The sequence below is a fragment of the Lissotriton vulgaris genome, chromosome 2_1 (assembly GCF_964263255.1).
Source record: "Lissotriton vulgaris chromosome 2_1, aLisVul1.2, whole genome shotgun sequence".
NCBI classification, from domain to species: Eukaryota; Metazoa; Chordata; class Amphibia; order Caudata; family Salamandridae; genus Lissotriton; species Lissotriton vulgaris.
This window is the reverse complement of record NC_141687.1, coordinates 1533999323-1534021314: the sequence shown is the minus strand read 5'-3', so window position 1 is coordinate 1534021314 and position 21992 is coordinate 1533999323. Positions and strand designations below refer to the sequence as shown.

The window sequence follows — 21992 nt, the reverse complement described above, 5'->3', positions numbered from 1 at the left end:
AAATTAATAACATTTACAATGAAAGAATACAGCTTCAAGAAAGGAGAGAAACAAGGTGATACAAACTCCCGGAAAAGGAGGAGATCAGGGTACTATTTTTAGTTAGATGAATATCCGGATTGAGCATGTTGACATATGAAAAAAATCGTGGAGGATGTTCGAAGAGCTAAAAAGTTGAAGACTTCAAAGAGATACTTAACTGTATGGCAATGGGTTCTGCCCATCAAATCCACCTGGACATTTTGCCTTTTAATCACTTGGTATTTTACCTTTTTACTGTGGGTGAGCCTCACAATGGGTGACTCACCCGTGGTAATCACATGACCAATAGACTGTACAGGTTTGCAGTCAGCGACCACCTTTAAGGACAAGGCTACTGTGACACAGCATGGGTAAGGGGCACTTGGCTGGTTCCAAATGAAAACATGTACACACACTTGTGCACAGACGTGCGGGCTGTGTGTATGAGACTCCTGTTGTGTGTAGCCCAGTAACTGCACACAGGTACCCTAGCACAGAAGGGACTCAGCAAAATTGAATATTGACCTAGGGTACCCCTCATAATGTTAGTATAGACTCCTAGGGAAAGTCAGTATGGTTTACTGTCTTGTCTGCAGCGACTGTCCATTATACTCCTATGGGGAAGACTGCCTTAGAGTGCAGTTTCACTTCCCTTTGGCCTACAGATACTAATGACATATCTAAATGGAGTGGAACCTCTATGCCAAACCCAAGTCAGAGATTTCCAGAAAACATCTGTATAGCTTATGGGTCATCCAGGATTGTCATATTCCTCAGGATTCATTCAGAATTAGAGCCCAGGCCCTTTGTCACCCTGCGGTGCCAAATTAATAGCAAATTTTTCTCTCCAACAGCAGAAACAATGGCCACCCCAAACAAAGGGAGCAATTATCAGTTCTTCACTAAGTGCTTGAAGAGGAAAGGGGGGATGAATAATCTGCATCCATCAATTTGCTGTCACACTGTGCCAGGGATGGCCATCCCAAGCCTAAGCCCACTGAACAAATGAAGAAGCTGAGACCTCTGGAGCCAACACTGGAGGGGCTTCTCTTAGAATGTAAATGTGTGTGTCTTGTAAATGTGTGTGTCTTGTAAAGCGCACTGCTACCCGGAGGCGTCCTGGCACTATAGACCGCTGGGGAACTCCTCCTGGCTTTCCATGTGAGATGTTCCCTCCTGGGTGTCTCCAAGGTGAAAGCAGGCATCCCCGGAGTTTGTGGGGGGCCGTTGTGGAGATGAGGCAAGCTAATGCCCAGAGTTGCCGAGTGTGATCCCTGGTTAGAGTAGGCACCGAGGCGAGAATTATCGAGTCCGCTGACCCTGGTTCACGACCCTACCGCGTCGGGAATTGAACCCTGGTCCCGGGCTGTCCTCTGCTTCCGGGTCTGCCGCCTCTAACCAGTGAGCCACACCACTCCATAGAAGTTTCACTGAGAAAGTTCCTGGTAGTGATGTCAGTGAGGGGCTGAGATGGGGTTCCCAGAAGAGATGTGATCCGTGGCTTCTGGGTGATGCCGTTTTTAATTGTCTTAGTATGCTTTGCAGGAGGGTTGGAACAGGGGCAGAGAGGTGATGTGGTACCTCAGGATGACTCTAGGATGGACAAGGGGTGCCTGGCTTCTAGCACATTCACCCTCACTTCAACTTTTGAACTAGAGAGCAAGCTCTCTCTTGGCTGTGTTTTTCTGTTGGATTCTGGGACTGGAGGTGCAGCCATGGACAACTGGAAGGAAGAACCCCCAAACTCCATATAGACTAAGGATTCCAGGACAAATGGGACTCTCCCAGGACCTAGTCATCTTAAATCCCTGAAGGACTAGTTGGGGGAAGAACTGAACTTCTGTGCCAAGGAGAGAAGCACCAGGTGGAAAAGAGGAGAAAGTGGGTGCAGAGCCAGAGAAACCACCACCCTGCATAATGCTCTAGGTGGCTAGGGATTGCCTCCAGGAGCAAAATGAGCCAATGATTGAGCAAAATCGCCCAATTGGGCCAAAAGGTATATGTAGGAGAATGATTTGATCTTTCTACAATCACGAAGCAGCTGGAGCTCCACTTCCCAGCAGCCAAACCTCCCAGGGACGGGTCAAAGCCCGAGGGTTGTTGCAAGGATTAAGTGAACTTTTTTACGCTAGATCGGGATGTGCATGAGGCTCTCTCCCCAGAGCTAAGAGGGACAAAGGATTCCAACACCTGGGATGAATTTCATTTCAGGTGGCACGGGCCCCCAAGGCAGGGGCCGACATGCATAGTAGCAGAGGGAGCACCAATGCGCTCTACTGAATGGCGGAGGAGGGGTTCAGGATCCCCAACTCCAGGTCCCTGCAGCTAGTAAGCAGAAGGGCGCATGCTGCCACACTCTCCACAATGGTGGTGTGCCTGCCCCACTTTCCATGCCCGTGTTTCAGGGAGGGGAGGCCACTTCCAAAGGCAAGCTTCTGCTGACAGGAGTGGACAATGAAAGAAAACTACCAGCTCTTGTGGTGGCATGGGAAGTACAGCCTGTGAGGAGAGCCAGTGGGTCAGCCAGGGGTGAACTTTATGGGCTGCCACAATAATTGGAAGGACGCAGGGGTGCCAGAGTGGGACCAGGCACTCCTATGACCAAAAATGAGAAAAGCGAAAAAAGAACAGGCATTGTTGCTCTTTTGGTGGCATCCTCACGATGGTAGCGGCCCCACCAAGGATAGAGGAAGAGCACTGGTGAGCTTCAGGAGTGCAGCATATCCCTCTTACTAAGGAAATCAATATCCTTTAAAAAGGAGACCATAAGTTAAAAGGGTCAAAGAAAGGAAGACAACCCCAGGCTTCATTGTTGCTTTCAAGCACTCCGAGGCTGGAGCATGTGGCACCCCTGTATACAGTTATGTGTTATATTGTACATGAATAGGGTTGTACAGTGAATGTTGGGGTCATTCCCCCTAGGGGTCCAATGTAATGTTGTCAGAGATATCTTCACCAGTCTTGTGTATATTTGTAAATTTTTGCATAGTTATGAGTAGCATGTGTTTTTGTTATTGAGTGTTATTATTGCATGCCAGTGAGTGGTGATTACTAGCCCACACCACATCACTTGAATAGGCCTTGGACTGCTCTGCTTGGCAACCATGAGAGAGTCAAGTGCTACAAAGGGTTGTTTGGTTCCCAGTGGAGGGTGAATGTGGACCTATTATTTAGGCAGGCCACACAACTGATAGCCCATTTCCTCACTTTAACTAATAAAGTTAATTGGGTTTTTGGTGATTCTTATAATACTAAGACTAGGAACTGTTGTAGGGTTTTCAAAGTATGCAAAATGTGCAAATGTTGTGTAAGAATGATTCTTGATAATTAGTCTTTTTAATGAATCATAGAGTTGTAACCAATAAACTAATGATGTTGCACGTAGAACGGGGTTTCTACATCACTTAGAAGTGCAGATAATGCTATGAATAGTTATCTCTTCGTGTTAAACACCACTGTTTTTTAGAATGGATGCAGTTTCTGGTGTTCTATTCAACTAACTGCCTGCTCATTCCCCCCTCTCAATCAGTGTCCCGCTACAAATCATCTCTCTGCGCAGAACCAACTGAATTATGTCAATATATGAGCAATGTACAACATTGCTAGAAAGCCTATATTGTGACTGAAGTTTCCATCATGTATTGATCATGTATTTAAAGTATTATTTTTAAGGAAATCCGCTGTTAACGTAGAAGTGTTAAATCAATGAGTCATTGTTTACAATTTTTTTCATTTCCGGCGTGTAGTTGCTGAGGGGGCAGGAGGAAGATTTCTCTTACCTTACCAAATGGGTTAGCACTACAGATTTAGAATAATATTTTGTTGTTTCTGGTTTTCCAATGCGACTCTATTAATAATCATACCGTGCTGAATTTGGAAAATATGTTAATAGCTCTTGTGAATTACCTATAAAACATCTGAGTTTCTGTTTTTCGTCAAAGTTTTTCATTATTTTTCTCATGGGTGACTTTCCTTTTCCTCCAAGACTCTGTTCATTTACTTTAGACTTGCAATTGGAATACCATCTGTATTCTTTATGAGTATGACACATAGAATGTTTACTTATATTCTGCCTCATTAGGAATTATAACTTTTTCTGACTTTGCATTTCAAGCTTTTTTTCTCGGTACTGCGTTTCGATTTGTTGGTGCTCAATTCACTTTTTGCCTTAGCTTAGTCCTTTATGCATCCAAAATTTAATTTTCACTTTGCTAAATTGTGTTTTCCTGATGAGGAGTGTAGCCTCTAACATCTGGATTTACTGGACACAATGGAGCTGAATTATTTTGGTAAAATTTGGGGTGATTAAATATTGGGCTTTAGAAAATTTGGATTGAGGTTTCGATCCCACAATATGTAGAAAGGGCAGCCACCATCTCTAGTGTATTATTTAGGCTGCCTAGGCGACCAATGTTTGTGGAGTCTGAAGTTTCCTCCTACAGTAAGGACTGCGAGGTGAAGGACGAGGAAGTAATGAAGCACAAGGTGTAGCCCCGTTGCTTTGCACAATGGTGGGCCAAAGACTGTGAGAGAAGAACATGCATTGGCTTCCTGTCTCGCCACCTTGTTGAATGTTTTTGGCATATTTTTTCTATAAAGCGAAATTAGCCCAAATGAATTGTGACGGTTTACATGAGCCCCAGATTACTTTACACTAGGTCACTTTTTTATTTTAATAAACACAGTGAGATTCAGTGATTTGCCAAGAATAATAGAAAGAGACGATGCTCGGATTCGAACCACGCTCTTCAGAAAGTGTTGGTCAAAAGATATACGGTCACATTTCTATGATTTAAATTTCTTCCCCCAGGTGCAGTATGTGCAACAAGGAGCAAGGCATGTAGCTAATGTAATGCGCCTCAGACGGTTTTTGTCAGCCAGCTACAAGACCTTCCCAGACTCGTGATTAAGGCGTAGCTCGATTTGTTGGCAGCCCCGCTTTCGTCAAAGAGGAGACGCATTATAAACTGAGAGGTTACATAAGGTGCGTTTGGCTCTCACCACGACTATCACAAGCTTGGCAGAGTATCTAGTATCCATTTCGCAACAAGAAAAAGGCTTTGTGTGCGATAAAACTGCCACATTTTGTTCCAGATATTCAAGCTAACACGATGGACTCTGAATCCGATTTAAAAGATTTGTATCAAAAGGAGTTTGATACAGAGAGCTATTTTCAAATGTACTGCAATCCAAACTCCAAGGAATATGTCACTGGCAACATGTTGCCTTTTATACTGGAAAAGCTGCATGAAACCTTCTCATCAGGCAAGTAGCAACATGACTGCAGTGATTTATTTTTAATTTAGCATGTTAAGGTATACTAGTAAATCTGAAGTTTTATTTAATTGCGTCTGTGCTTTTTATTTCAGACAATAATGATTAATATTTCATCATGTTTCATCAGTTCGATTGAGCCTTAATCCCTCCACCTTTATACACCCTGAAATATGTGACCCATTTGACCAGATTAAATACAGTACTGTATTAACTTTGTACCACCAAATGGTACATAGCCTTGCCCGTTGGAGTTGGCAATGTGACTATGTATTCAAATTGATTTCTTCATTTGTCAATATGTTTGTAGTTCGCATCACAACTGTCCCACCAATGTTTGCAATAATCTTTTGATTTTTCTTTGTTGGGATGGGTCATCAAGTTTAGATGAACAAAAATCTAAGCTGAAACAAAGAATCTTATAGCATATTAGTGCAAAACAAAATCAGATATTAATGTATTTGACATTTAAGAAAAATAGGATTTATTCAGAGGACTGCCACTATAAAAGGTAACAGAGATAAGAGAAATATGCAAATGATATAAACACAGTTCTGCATATGCATTTAATAATTTTTAACAAAAATATTAATATCCGTAAAAAATGGGCCAACTGAAAAATGCAATTGTGGTTACTAATCAGATGAAAACCTCTCAATGTCCTCATACATTTTAATATGTATGAAGCTGCAGGACAGAGTCCTACTGATATGGGTTATGATTCACAACACCTTTTATTCACGTCCAGTTTATGATGAGCGCTAAAAGGGCCATAAACAGCTAATGTGAGCGTGTGCTGCTACTAATGGAAATTGCAGCTTTGGAAAATCCACTTATGTGGCCAATAATTTTCATTTTCAATTTTACCTTGTTGGTGTTTATGTGTATTCCACTATTAACAAAAAACAAAAACTGGTTGCGGTCTATACTGAAGACTGAGCCAACGGAATAGAAGCAAGCGCATTTGTGTTGGACAACTAATGTGTGTGAATGAAAGGAAATGAATCCCATCAGCCCACCAATATGGCGGAGCTTCGTTATCTGGGATTGAGAAGGGTCATGGTCCAGGTAAGAAGACACACCTGATGATGTGTGTGTTTCTCCAATTCTCCAAGACCACCCAAATGGATCCGACCTTGAATGTTATATGTTGGTATAATGGTGTGGGAAAATACATTGCAGTGAGGTAAATAATGTGAAACAAAGATCAAAAAAGGTGCTAGTTAAAATTGGCTACCATGATGTAAGGAAATGTTTATTGGGGATAAATCATGGTGTCAAGATTAAAAGAAAAGTGTATGGCGGTCTGAAATAATGACTGCCCTATAAAGTTGGTATTGTGGTCAACATGTTTCTGCCATGCAGGGGCATCTCCCCTACCAGGCTTTCATCAGGACCAAAAATAGAATACACTACTGCAATGATGTACATAAATCAAAATAAATTATGTTACCAAATAATAATACTTGAGAATGGGCCGTCCGCGAGTTACTCACTGCGTCTGTATTTCCAAAATTCTCAAAAAGGATTCTTTCCCAAAGAGTCAGGACGAGGCCAGAGGTACTGACGGACAGAGCGGGGCCTCCAAATCCTGAGACGTGGCCAGGAGAGGTGAGGTTTACTCCCAAGACTCTTTGGGAAAGAATACTTTTTGAGAATTTTGGAAATACCGACCGAGTGAGTAACTCGGGGATGGCCCATTCTCCAGTATTATTATTTGGTAACATAATTTATTTTGATTTATGTACATCGTTGCAGTAGTGTATTCTATTTTTGGTCCTGATGAAAGCCTGGTAGGGGAGACGCCCCTGCATGGCAGAAACATGTTGACCCCGATACCAACTTTATAGGGCAGTCATTATTTCAGACCGCTATACACTTTTCTTTTAATCTTGACACCATGATTTATTCCCAATAAACAATTCCTTACATCATGGTAGCCAATTTTAACTAGCACCTTTTTTGATCTTTGTTTCACATTATTTACCTCACTGCAATTTATTTTCCCACACCATTATACCCACATATAACATTCAAGGTCGGATCCATTTGGGTGGTCTTGGAGAATTGGAGAAGCACACACAACATCACCAGGTGTGTCTCCTTATCTGGACAATGACCCTTCTCAATCCCAGATGACGAAGTTACACCATATGGTTGGGCTGATGGAATTCATTTCCTTTCATTCACACACATTAGTTGTCTAACACAAATGCGCTTGCTTCTATTCCATTGGCTCAATATTCAGTATAGACTGCAACCAGTTTTTGTTTTTTGTTACTATTCTACTTGGGGGTGCAGGCTGGTTTGAGTGGTCTTTAAATATAGTTTCCCCTTGGACCCTCTCCAACTTTGTTGTGCTATATGTATATTCCACGTCAGTCTCTGACACCTGAACTGTTGTAAGATGCAGCGGGGGGATATGCAAGCACCCCGGTGGTGCCCTGGCCCTTTGGTTCTGGGTCGTTAAATTCAAATAGGCCCTTATTTACGGCAATTTGGCATAGGGCAGCGCTGCAAGTCATCTTGCGCTGCCCTATGCTAAAGTGAAAGGGCAGGATGGAAGCTTATTTATGCAATACAGTGCATTCCTGTCCTTTCTGCCTGTCCTGGCACTGTTTCAGTTGCCTAGCGCCAACACAGGCACCCTTGCACCGTGGTGCAAGGGTGTCTGTGTTGTCGGCTAAATTGTTTTTGTGCAGGAAGGGTCATCTTCCTCCACAGAACCATTCTCATGAGGCGTTTCCCTCTTTTTATGTGTGCTGCAGAATGCTGAAGACATAGAAAGAGGAAATAACAAGGAGGAATAAAGAAACTTCTCCTTGTTATGCCTCACCTCGGGAGGCATAAAGATTTGGCGCTCCCCCAGTTTTACATGCTCTTGTACATTTGGGGTAGAGTCAAAGTCCATAGGTGTTGCATGTGAAAGATCATCGCAAAGCACTGGAATGCCTCACGAGCGCAGAGTAAGGCAACACAGGGATTTGCGCTGCCTTGCCTTACTCCATATCTATGAGACCATTCAAAGCCACACTCAGTGGCTTTGCATGACCTCATAGATATGATTTTGTAACCTGCACCACTGGAGTGTCATAAAAAGTGATGCTCCGGCAGTGCAGTGGGCTCGTTAATAAGCTCCCTGGACTCTTCCATTGGTAAGCTTAAATTGTCAGTGTACTTTAACATCCCAATATTCTTAGATCTGGGTTGTGACAGGCTCCATGTGCACACACACACTTCTTGATGTCACTGCAGTGCTGCACACATGCAGCCGATCTGATTAATGGTCACATGCCTGCAGCCTTTCTTATTTGCACAAGCAGCACTGATAGAGTGCAGTCTGCTTAAATAATACTCTTAAAGATGGCTGTTGCTGTTCATGATTTGTACGCCTGTAGATTCAAGCACCTACAACTTGAGAACCCTGGTGTCTGTAGGCAATTGTAGGATACGGTCCTAGGAATGATGGTGAGGCAGGATTATCCATATAACTCTAAAACTGGCCAAGAAGAATGAGCTGATATTTCTCACTTTAAAAGGCAGAGCTAATATATTAGCCAATGTTTTTTTCCTTTGGCATTACTTCCAATAGGCAGTGCCAACATTTGCCCAAAAAAGTTTGATGATGAGTCACTGTAGAGATCCTCACTTTTGAGCTCTTCATTTAAAGCACTGCAATGAGGAAGGCAGTGAAGCAAGGACTTGATGATCAGGACATATTTAAATAGACTGCTAGAGAGGGAGTGGTTTGCAGCTCCACACACAGCTTTACAAAGGTGGTGGGATGTACTCCCATGGAGTGATTAAAGGTAAAGAAAGAAGAAAGCCATTTAATCATGAGTAAGGGGCTGACCCGCAGCCTGCTCAATGTATTGTATGGTTCACAATAGGTGTTCAAACAGGGACAATTGCGTTAGAATGAACTTGCAAAAAAAGTATACTGATTGTGCTATATGCTACTGTCCTGCCATGGGATCACTTGAGATCGCTGCAAACAAGACTCCAGATAATACTTAAAATAGAGCCATCCATCTGCATCTAAGAGTGCAGTAGACATCCTCCAGGTGTGATACAAGGAAAGAAAGTTAAATCCAAAAGCGTAAAACCATCAACTGAAAGTGTTAAGAATTTACAGGGAGGGAGTGCTTATCCACATTTTCTGCCTGGTTCATAATACAGGGATGTGGGTGTGAATTACACTATATATATATATATTTCCATCAAGGGGGAGAGAGTATTGTAATGTATAGCTACATGGTCCTGCCGCAGAGCTACGCACTGCCAGTTAGTGCGTTACTATTTCCCAGTCCCGGACCACCTTTGTTGACTCGTGCTGAATGAATCATGGGAAATTAACGCCGCCAAATACTGGAATTTGGCATGGTTCTGCAGCTGCCTTTGATAGTGAGACCGCAGGCTGAGCAACATTGAATTGGAGACCATCTCCATCGAGACAGAAATACTGTAAAAGGCAGCTCACTGGGGGGTTTAAAATTTTGGACCGATTTGCGAGACCACGTAGACCACCATGCACTGCAAAACAGCATCACAGTGATGTCCACTAGAGGGCTGACAAAGGTTAAAAATCTTCACCTGTGGGGACTCGCAATCGGTTTCCTGTTTGTCTGGGCTTACCTCGGATGAAGTTCCAAGATGGAATGAAACACGTCGGGAATGCCCACAATCTGCTCGAATAAAATGCTTGGAAGCATCTTTGTTGCGTTTGCGGCTCATCTTTTCCATCAAGGGAGAGAGAGTGTTGTAATATATACGCTTGTGGCGTGCTGAGCGGTAACCCTTTCCTGTGTGGCCATTTATCAGGGGCAACTTGTTGGACAGAATTAATTGCGGCCGGTCCGTTCGCGGAATGGCCCCACCACGGAAGTGCGGATCCTGGGTGTTAGGTATTTGGACACTAGTAGGAAGGTGGGTGGCCTGAGCCACAAGGAGATATTGGCAGGCGGCTAGCATAGCTGACAACACCTTTTCCCAACCAGGATGAACATTCAATGATGGAGCCAGCATGGCACGTGCATATATGAATTACGGAGTCTTTTACCCAGGAACTTACAAGACCAGAATGCCTTTGTGGTAACGCCCACTGGGGCGGGACTTCTAATTAAATAAATCAGATGTTCTAATACTCACTTGCTTCCTTTGTCATTTGCCAGTGAACAAGAGCATTTCCACAGTTCGAAATGCATATGGCTTCAAAGGGATTGCAGCTTGCTGACTTCCTGCTGCTTGTGGCGTGCTGAGCGGTAACCCTTACCTGTGTGGCCATTTCTCAAGGGCAACTTGTTGGACAGAATTAATTGCGGCCGGTCCGGTCACGGAATGGTCCCACCGTGGAAGTGCGGATCCTGGGTGTTTGATATTTGGACACTAGTAGGAAGGTGGGGGGCCTGAGCCACAAGGAGATATTGCCAGGCGGCTAGCATAGCTGACAACACCTTTTCCCAACCGGGATGAACATTCAATGATGGAGGCAGCATGGCACGTGCATATATGAATTACGGAGTCTTTTACCCAGGAACTTACAAGACCAGAATGCCTTTGTGGTAACGCCCACTGGGGCGGGACTTCTAATTGAATAAATCGGATGTTCTAACACTCACTTGCTTCCTTCGTCATTTGCCAGTGAACAAGAGCATTTCCACAGCTCGAAACGCGTATGGCTTCAAATGGATTGCAGCTTGCTGACTTTCTGCTGCTTGTGGCGTGCTGAGCGGTAACCCTTACCTGTGTGGCCATTTCTCAAGGGCAACTTGTTGGACAGAATTAATTGCGGCCCGTTCGGTCGCGGAATGGCCCCACCGCGGAAGTGCGGATCTGGGTGTTCAGTATTTGGACACTAGTAGGAAGGTGGAGGGCCTTATTCACAAGGAGATATTGGCAGACGGCTAGCATAGCTGACAACACCTTTTCCCAACCAGGATGAACATTCAATGATGGAGGCAGCATGGCACGTGCATATATGAATTACGGAGTCTTTTACCCAGGAACTTACAAGACCAGAATGCCTTTGTGGTAACGCCCACTGGGGCGGGACTTCTAATTAAATAAATCAGATGTTCTAATACTCACTTGCTTCCTTTGTCATTTGCCAGTGAACAAGAGCATTTCCACAGTCCGAAACGCATATGGCTTCAAAGGGATTGCAGCTTGCTGACTTCCTGCTGCTTGTGGCGTGCTGAGCGGTAACCCTTACCTGTGTGGCCATTTCTCAAGGGCAACTTGTTGGACAGAATTAATTGCGGCCGGTCCGGTCGCGGAATGGTCTCACCGTGGAAGTGCGGATCCTGGGTGTTTGATATTTGGACACTAGTAGGAAGGTGGGGGGCCTGAGCCACAAGGAGATATTGGCAGGCGGCTAGTATAGCTGACAACACCTTTTCCCAACCGGGATGAACATTCAATGATGGAGGCAGAATGGCACGTGCATATATGAATTACGGAGTCTTTTACCCAGGAACTTACAAGACCAGAATGCCTTTGTGGTAACGCCCACTGGGACGGGACTTCTAATTGAATAAATCAGATGTTCTAACACTCACTTGCTTCCTTCGTCATTTGCCAGTGAACAAGAGCATTTCCACAGCTGGAAACGCGTATGGCTTCAAATGGTTTGCAGCTTGCTGACTTTCTGCTGCTTGTGGCGTGCTGAGCGGTAACCCTTACCTGTGTGGCCATTTCTCAAGGGCAACTTGTTGGACAGAATTAATTGCGGCCCGTTCGGTCGCGGAATGGCCCCACCGCGGAAGTGCGGATCTGGGTGTTCAGTATTTGGACACTAGTAGGAAGGTGGGGGGCTGAGCCACAAGGAGATATTGGCAGGCGGCTAGCATAGCTGACAACACCTTTTCCCAACCGGGATGAACATTCAATGATGGAGCCAGCATGGCACGTGCATATATGAATTACGGAGTCTTTTACCCAGGAACTTACAAGACCAGAATGCCTTTGTGGTAACGCCCACTGGGGCGGGACTTCTAATTAAATAAATCAGATGTTCTAACACTCACTTGCTTCCTTCATCATTTGCCAGTGAACAAGAGCATTTCCACAGCTCGAAACGCGTATTGCTTCAAAGGGATTGCAGCTTGCTGACTTCCTGCTGCTTGTGGCGTGCTGAGCCTTAACCCTTACCTGTGTGGCCATTTCTCAAGGGCAACTTGTTGGACAGAAAAAAAAGATATATATATATATATATATATATATACACTGAAAAAACCATAGGTTATAGACCATATATAGTTAGAAATTAGCATTTACAAAACCATATTTTACTCACACAAAACCATTGAAATTTCATATATAGTTAGTTGCCCTAACTATATATCGCGCACCCGCAATCCACTGCTGATGATGTCACATATTACATCATTCATGACATGGCCAGTGACATCACTGATGACATCACTGATGACATCTCAAATGACATCACTGATGACATCACTGATGACATCATTCATGTGATAATACGATGAACTTCTTCAGACTCTAATATAACCTTAGATACACTTAGTGTAAACAGACACTCACAGATTGTCACTCATCCATGGAGTTACTCATACACCTACTCAGTCATGCAAAGAATCAATCACACCTCCAATTCCTCAACTATACAGTTATACACACCTTACTAATTCAAACATATTCTAACATATTTTTACTCTCTTATAGAATCACTGATACAAGTTTTCAATGATCCATGCAGCCACTCACACATTCACTGGCTCTTCTGCACAGTTATTTATATATGTCTACTCTCACATGTACTGTGTTTTACATATGTACTTACTTTGACATGTAGCACTGAGATATCCATTCACTCAGCAATACACTCATGCACACAGTCAACTGCACATGCAGCTGTTTCCACATGCACTTTTGAACCCATACATATAGTGAATCAACTGCTCACACATCTATACACAGAGTCATACACCTTCCATCAACTCACACACATACTCAGTCTCCCAAACAAATACTTTGGCAAACAATCAAAAACCCATATAGTTACTCATATAGCTACTGATCAGCACATGCAGCAGTTTACAGAACAACAGACATAATGATGCAAAAAATTAAAACAGTTTAGTCACTAACCCATGCACTCAGTGAGATACATTTAATCACTCACTCATACAGTTAGTCATGCACCTACTAAATCCTTCATCCAAACACTTATACATCCACTCATTCTTCAATATGTAAGACATATTTTGACTTTTCAGAAACATACAGTCACTGGATGTTGTCATCAGTGATGTCATCAGTGATGTCATTTGAGATGTCATCAGTGATGTCATCAGTGATGTCACTGACCATGTCATGAATGATGTAATATGTGACATCATCAGCAGTGGATTGCGGGTGCACGATATATAGTTAGGGCAACTAACTATATATGAAAGTGCTCCGGACCGCGAACCGGTAGCGATCTGGGGCGCGGCGCGCAGCGCGTAACTTGAGCGGAACAGATCATGTGACTTGTTTATAAAACTTTTCATTGGTTCATTTCACTTTTGGTTTCCTAATGATGTAAGACTAGGTCATGTGACCTAAAAATAACACTTTTCATTGGTTTAGAACTATTTTTTTTCCCAAATGATGAAAGCCCCTGTGGTAAATATTTGATTTACCGTCCTAATTTCTATGCAGGTAAGTACTTAATCAATAATAACTCAATCGGAAAGAAAGAGACAGAGTCCGTGGTGTTAGAGTTCTTAGGGGTTTTATTCCTTAAAAAGGAATGGTTCTTGAACCGGATATCATATTCCTGCCACCACAGGGGTGCAGGAAGGGATAGAGCAATATTTTATTGACAATACATAGCTTTTATACTTAAATCGTATGATAGGAACCAATACAGTAGGCGTAACAGCTGAGAGAGACAAGATAAGACACACACGTGGTAGTGATACGTAATTAGAAGGCGTGAACTAGGCGTGAACATAGAGGTGTGTGCTAGAAACGTCACATGTAAGTGTCATAAGTGGGTGGCAACAAAAGCAGAATCTTGCAATGTCAGCAGAAACCTGAGGCCTGGATGCGCGCGCAGCTGCATGACGGGTGCATGACGTATGACTGGAGGATGCAGGGGACTTGACATTTACACCAGCGGAAAGAGACAGAAGTCTGGCATGTCAGATCAACTTGTACCATTATCATATCTGATATCTGATGTTTAGGAACCATATTATCTGGACGGAAAAGGTCTCTGGGGCAGAAGCTATTCTATACTGGCTGTGAGTGCGTGTATAAGCATCTAAGTGTCTGCATGAGATGCGAGGGGGGCATGGGCCTTCCATGGTAACAGAGGCTATGAATTACTTGCACGGAGACAGTGAGGCCGAGCCCTTTGCTCTGCAGCTGGGGGGAATGTTTACTTAAACTAGTAGGCAGGAATGCATTTTCGAGGAGCGGAACAGATAATTCGAAGGTTGAATACAGTCTTGGCAGGCAGCAGGCTGAGCTAAACGCGGTGAGCCGCGCAGGGTGTAAGGCAGAGGTCACGGGTACAGAGACAGCCCAGGCTAAGGCGTTCGGAGTCAGAAGACAGAAAAAAGGCTCGATGGCAGAATTCGGGGCCTGCTTCGCCAGAGCTGAAAAACGTGTAAAGTGCACCACAAAAAGACGTTGGCATAGCATACTTAGGAACTGAATATTGAACCCGTTCATGGCGGGTCTGAAAGAGGACATGTTAACGTTGAACGCAAATGTATTTGCGTCTCGATAACTGGCACAGGAGGGAAGTTACATGCACTTTAAACTCGTACATGGAGACGGTGGGGTACACGTTAGGGAACATAACTTGACCAAAAATGTATATTTCCTCACCCCCACCTTTTTTCTCACTCTGACTTTCAACTTTGAGAAAGGAAGACCTATTTTGCTCTGTGAAAAAAATGGCTTCAGTAGTAGCTGCAGCTGCTGGATCCCCACCACCACCACCACCACCTCCCTTTAAGAAGAGTGGACCACCTCCACAGTTCCTTGGAAACCCAGAGGAGGAAGAGGATCCAGAAGAGGAGGAGGAAGAAGAGGCACCACGATCTGTGAAAGAGTTACCCCGGGTATCTCATTACAAAAATAGTTTTATCTGGCAGTTTTTTTCTATTCCAGCAGGAAAGAAAAAAGTTAATGCACGCTATGTTACGTGCCTTATATGCCAAGATGAATTATCCAGGGGCACTGATAAAAAGTACAGTTTTGGAAACTACACAATGCACCGTCATATGCAGAGGTGGCATCCACTTAATTATAGCCGGGCAGAGATGCGTGACCTGCAAGAGAATCCTCCAACTTCTGCGGCCAGGACATCAGCTGATATTTCTCTGACGGTTGCAGAGGCACGAGAAACAGTGCCAAATATTTAAAAAAAAATTGTTCATATGAAGTTTACTTGTTTATATTGTGGCACTTTAATTTCTTGTGGTAATATGAGTGTTAAATTAATAAATTTAGCATTTGAAAAACACCAATGCTCTAAACGCCTCAAGCAATAATTTTTTTTTTGCTCCTGTTGAGCCCTTTTCAATGCCTGTTTTTTGTTCTTTCCCTTTCAAAAAAAACAAAAAAAAACATAAAATTGTTCAAAAAATACAAAAAAAACCAAAAAATGTTGAAAAAAGAAAAAAATATATAAAACTACAAAAACATAAAAAAAAGTTATTTTCAGAACTACCTCCCCTTTATATAAAAATTGCTAGAAAGTGTAACACTCTGGCAAGCTGTTTTTTTTTTAGTTCGCTTTCCGGTTCGCTCGCCGGTACACGAACCGGGAGCTAACCCAAATTTAAAAAAATAAAAAAATAAAGGAGTAAGTACAAGAGAAGTAAATAGAGAGTAATGTTAACAGAAAGAGAGCTATAGGGACTAAACTAGAGATGCTATTTAATAGATTTATTTACCGAAGAAAAGATGGAAGAGGATATAATTGTGGAAAACAAAATAGATAAGGAAGTGAAAGAATCAAGCATTGAAAAAGCAATAGGTCTCACAATAGAAGAGTTTGTCCTTTTTGTTTTGCAAATGGATGAGTGGCGTTGTGTGGATGAGTGGCGTTGCGTGGATGATTGGCGTTGTGTGGATGATTGGCGTTCCGTGGATGAGTGGCGTTGCGTGGATTAGTGGCGTTGCGTGGGTGAATTGCGTGTGTGAGTGGCGTAGTGTGTGTGAGTGACGTTGTGTGTGTGAGTGGCGTTGTGTGTGTGAGTGGCGTTGTGTGTGTGAGTGGCGTTGCATGTGTGAGTGGCGTTGCATGTGTGAGTGGCGTTACTGTGGGGGGGACGAGCGGACAGGGGAGGGGACGGAGCGGGGAGAGCAGAATGAGGGTGTAAAGCAGCTGGGGCCTTTGAAGTGAAGCTAATCTTCATTTCAAAGGTGTGGGAGGAGTGCGCCTGAGGGAACAGAGGGCGATTTGGTAATGTGCACACGCATTTTAGGTCAATGCACTTGCGCATTGACATAAAAGCCACGGGCACAGCTCCAAATTGCCACATTTAGTTAAACTTTGTTTAAAGCTCTTTAGTCTGAAGCCCTATAGTAGGTGAATGTGATAGAAATGTAACGAAAAGAGTAGAAAACATTTACCTTATATTCATTCACTTTTTTTTTCATACTTTCAATCTGTGAAAGAGAGAACAAACATTTGAAAAATATTAAAACATGTATTTAAAAATTAGAAAAGACAAGGGAAAAGGTTGAGGGACAAACAGATTTTCAACAACTTTGACATTTACAGAAGCCTCTGCTTCTCTACGTCCCCTACACAGTCCTAAAGATATATATTTTAAACTAACAGTATCTTGATGCTGATGAAGTGAGGCCTATTTTGGAACATGGTGCATCTTTTGCACTGCTGATGTATCACAACAGTGATGCAATGGCAGCGCAAAAGAGATGTAAAGCCATCATAAAATTGTCCCTAACATTTTAAATGATTGTTTCAGGATGCAAATAAGATGTGTCCTTTCCAGAGGTTTGTTTGAGGTGAGGCCTATTCAGGTTTCAAAATAAAACAGTACCCAGAAGTGCAGCACTGTATGCATTAACTTTGACACTTACAGAAGCCTCACTTTCTCCATGTCTACCTCACATTTCTAAATGTATATCATAAGTACAAAAGTAGAGAATTAATTATACATGTTAAATGGTTTATTTTTGCTGTTCTCAGAATGTATCAAATTTCACTAAAATCAGTGACTTGAAGGTATTCATCATGTAACAGCGGGGAAAAAAAAACTCAATCAAAATGATTGTGTTTAAAAAACCCAAACAACATAAGAAATCAGAATTCAAAACTCCTTAAAATTAACTTACTTTCCATGACGTCGAAGGATGTCCTATGAACAGCTTACACTCTGTTGTGCTGTTAATATTTTCAGCCCACCACTTTCTGAAAGAAAACCTCTATCGTTTTGAAAAATATGTTACATACAATAAAAGACTTCTCACATTCTACCACATGTTTCCACAAGGCCAAATCATGTTAGAGCTATTACAACTCTTGGAATTCCGTCATTTTTTATTTTCGCAAGTTTCAGAAAGAAAACGTTTAAGATTACTTTCACAATCCTGGACTACTAATATCTTACCCTTCTTGCTCACTCATGTTCTACTTTTCCTATGACACTGATACTGCTTACTATGAAGCAGACTTACTTGCATCAAGTTTATATAGTTGGATTTTTTAAAATGACATTATAATCAAAAGTTTTGACCAATAATCTAGACAGCATTGCAGACTTACATTCCCTCTACTCCATGAACCTCTTGAAATTCCTCAGAGCACATCCCGAGATTCTTTCCTTAAAATTTTGGTTTTAAAAACACCAGGTAAGAATTTTTAAGGTCATACAGCAATTTTTTTTTGAAAGTTATAACAGAATCGTTGCAGAATGACCAGCCGTTTCTAGACTTTAAATAAGCTGTGTAATGTCCTGATGTTGTTGAAGGACCGTCATGATAGATAATTGCTGCAGTTACAAAAGTCCTTCCTGATATTGACAACTGCGAAGCAACAAAAAGTTGTCAATTTTGTTCCATCAGGCCTACATCGTTGGAACATTAAAATGACATACTGGCCATATCTTCGTATAAATAATGTTGACATCATTTCAGATTTACATTGGCTACACTCCATGTTGTGATCAGCTGCTTTTACTAGCTTATTAAAGGACACTGATTTACTGTCTGGCAAAGTTAAATATATAAATCTTTCTGAATCTACACTAGTAGTACTTGATACCCTACAGTTCTCGCAGTCATGCTGCCATTGATAAGAAAGCCCAAACAGGTGATCTACATCTACACCCTCATCTTGCAATACATCAAGCATATACATTAAAAACTCCTGACAATCCTGCTGAATATTTTCAGAGAATTCTGTTTGACCTGAACATTCGTCCAACAGATAACGAACTTCAGACACACTTTCTACTTTTGTTCTATCAGTGCTACATTTCTCTAACACAGAATTCAACAAACAGCATAAACTTTGTTCCAAATTGATCACAATCTGTTCTTTTAAAGTCTCTAGTGAAAAGACAACATTAAAAACTACATTAGCATAGCAGTTGACACCAGAACTGTTTTCAAATTGAAAACCGACAACATCTTCAACAGAATCCATTTTTTTTCTGCTTACAATTTTCGGTTCATCGACTTTTGAGCTTTTTGCTACAACCTCCCTACTATTACTGATATTTCTTCGTTTCCGGCCTACCACACGTTTCTCAAACAAAGGATATTGAGGCAAATGTGGCGCATATTCTCTTCTTAACCTATTGTATTCCTTAACACAATCTAGATCCGCACAAATGTTTGTGACATCACAGTCAATCAAGTACAATCCCGATAAAGTTCTAACTCGTGACAATGCCACATATGCCATACCCTCCTTGAACACAGAACTGCCAATATTCACCAATGCACTGTCTACACTTAAACCTTGCGATTTATGGATTGTCACCGCATATGCCAAGCAAACAGGAAACTGCTTACGGCGAACATATAAGTCTTTAACAAGCAAAAACCTAGCAGAGCAACGACCAATTAGCTGTACTTCCTCAATGCCATCAAATTTAATTTTTAAAAATTCAATTCCATCTCTACTTCTGTATTTCTCAAAATCAACAACATTACCCATTGATCCATTTACCAGACCTCTTTCAACATGTAAATTCCTTCTCAAAATGATTCGGCAATTTAAACACACCTGCAAAGTCTTTTCAAAACCCGCAGTTTTAGATATAGTCTTCTCTAATGAATCCAATTTTGATTTCAAATTCTCTGACAAAATAATTGTTGCTCCCATATGCTCTATTCTGTCAATAGCTTCCAGTTTCACAATCTCTTGCTTTTCTAAATGCAACATTTTGTTGTTGAAGATGGCACATTCTGCAAGAGTTGGCATCAAACATATTCCGGATTTCTTCTCAGTAATTTTCTGAAAAATATTCTCAGGCACAACGTCTTGTTCTGGATATAAATTTGACAGTAATCGTGCATGTAAAGCTTCTTTCCCATGCTCGGTCACTTTTCCAATTCTAACATCTTGTAGAATATTCTTGTAATCTTCATCCTTCGCCTGACGCATATTTTCATGCAGTTCAGCATAATTGAAGTTTAACCATATATTGACGTTGCCAATGCTCCCTAGGCACTTCCTGGTATCTTCATGCGTGAGCATTTTGAACACAGGTTGTCCTTTCACTGGTGTCAGCTGCAGAAGATCTCCGAAAACAATGATGTGTTTGCCACCAAATAACACATCATACTCAGTTTTAAGAACTTCTTGCATTCTCAAATGCACAAAGGCAAGCATGACAGTGGAAACCATGCTTACTTCGTCAATGATAAGAAGTTTCATTTTCCTCAAGACTCTTGAAACTTCACAAAAAGCATCTCCAGATAACTTGTGGTATTATAATTTGTTGTCATGCTCCACTGGCAGCATCAGTAAACAATGCAAAGTAATACCTTTAATGTTATGTGCTGCCAGTCCAGTTGGAGCGGTGACAACACAAGACAGCGATGACTCAGTCCTTTCCTGCAAATAACAAGAAATTGCTTTAATGAGGAAACTTTTTCCAGTTCCCGCTTCTCCACTCACGTACAGTCGGACAGGCTTCAACGACGTACATGAGCACTCTTTCTTCTCATGACTTAATCCATGATCAATTTGCTTGGTAACTTCGTCATATATTTTCCTCTGCTCAACGTTGAGTTGTTTTTCCAAATCTTCTTAGTTAACTGCATCCTCCTGAGCAGGTGCCATGGCTCTTTCCACTTCATTCATAGCAGTGGCAGCTTCATTTTCGATAACAGGTCCTCCTAGTGGATCCTGACTCAATGAAACAGAACTCTGACTGTCCTGAGAACTGTCTCTGGCAATCTCGGCTGCAATCGTTGCTTCCTGCTCAATTTCCAAAGTCAACATTTCTTGATATTTGGGAAAAGCAGGACATTCTATGGTCTCCTTGGCGGCAGTGAAAGAGTCTTCGTAACAGAGGAAATCTCCAAGCAGTTCCTCTTCTGCACGCCAAGGCTTGAAAAGTTGCAAAAGTGCTAAATAGAAAAACTCCTTTTTTTCTGGAGATTCGCCACTCAATTTTCGATGGTTTACCAAGTGGCATTTTCTTTGCTTGACCAGACATCCCTCACTTCCAATTACAGCATACACTCCTTTCTCAATATCTTCTTTGATGTTCCTCTTGAATATGTAATTTTGTAGAACCTCATACAAACAAACATTCTCAAGGTGACTGCTTCGATTTGGATAATATGTATCCAACATGTTGGTCTTCAAAATGTCGGTACTGTTTGGCTCCTTTTCCGCCAAATACTCAATTTCCCGCACAGGTTTCAGAACTCGATTACGCGTTGCAGCAAGACCAAGACTCGCCCAAACGATACTCCTGGATTTGGCATAGAGACTTGCTGAAGACAACCGGTCAGAACATTCGTAAGCTCTGATTTCTCGATGCGACAACATCTTCAGACTGAAACTGTACAACTTCTTTCATGGGAAATGTCCTCCCACATATCCTTCAATTCTGTCTTTTCTTTTTTGGTGATGTAAGATGTCACATACCGAGCCACAGCCATACAGTTGTCAGCCACAAACTGTAAATCCATGTTAGCATTCCACATGGACAAAATCACTGGGTTGTAGTCGTTGATGTACTTGGACTCTTCGTTCCTTTTCAAATTGTATGTATTTTTGGGTGATTTCCTCGTCACATTATGTCGCAGAGAAGACATCAAACTGTTCACTCTTCCTTTAGAAATCACCGGTCGTGGAAAGTTGAAACAACATTTGGTGTAGAACTTGTCCTTGTTTCTGAATTTACGACGACAGTACTTTCCACAACGATGGCTTTGGAAACGTAGAACTTGTTCTCTTAGGCTTTTCTTCTCCTTTGTGTTTGGAACAGCACACGTAGAATACTGTTCTATGAAACTCATCACTAAGTCATCCTGATCTGTTCCAAATTTAGGTGCATCCTTGATCCACAGCAGCATATGTATATGAGGAGCACCTCTTGCTTGGTACTCCTTTCTCCAGAAGAAATCCAACACCTCTCCAAGAGGTGGATTCTTCTTATTCATGATGAAAGACATCATAGCTTCAAATCTATGATTGAAGTACCTGCATACATTCACTGGATCCAAAGAGCACAGTT

The 21992-nt window shown here is 42.1% G+C and overlaps 1 protein-coding gene across 1 annotated transcript in view; it reads left to right on the top strand.

The window, feature by feature from the left end:
• The first annotated feature begins 5068 nt into the window (after positions 1 to 5068).
• Positions 5069 to 21992, top strand: part of LOC147732849 (nicotinamide N-methyltransferase-like) — a 186779-nt gene continuing 169855 nt past the window's right edge. Inside the window, exon 1 of the mRNA XM_086957394.1 lies at positions 5069 to 5286. Within this exon, the coding sequence (XP_086813520.1) occupies positions 5133 to 5286 (154 nt within the window). The 5' untranslated portion in view covers positions 5069 to 5132. The remainder of the gene's footprint in view (positions 5287 to 21992) is intronic.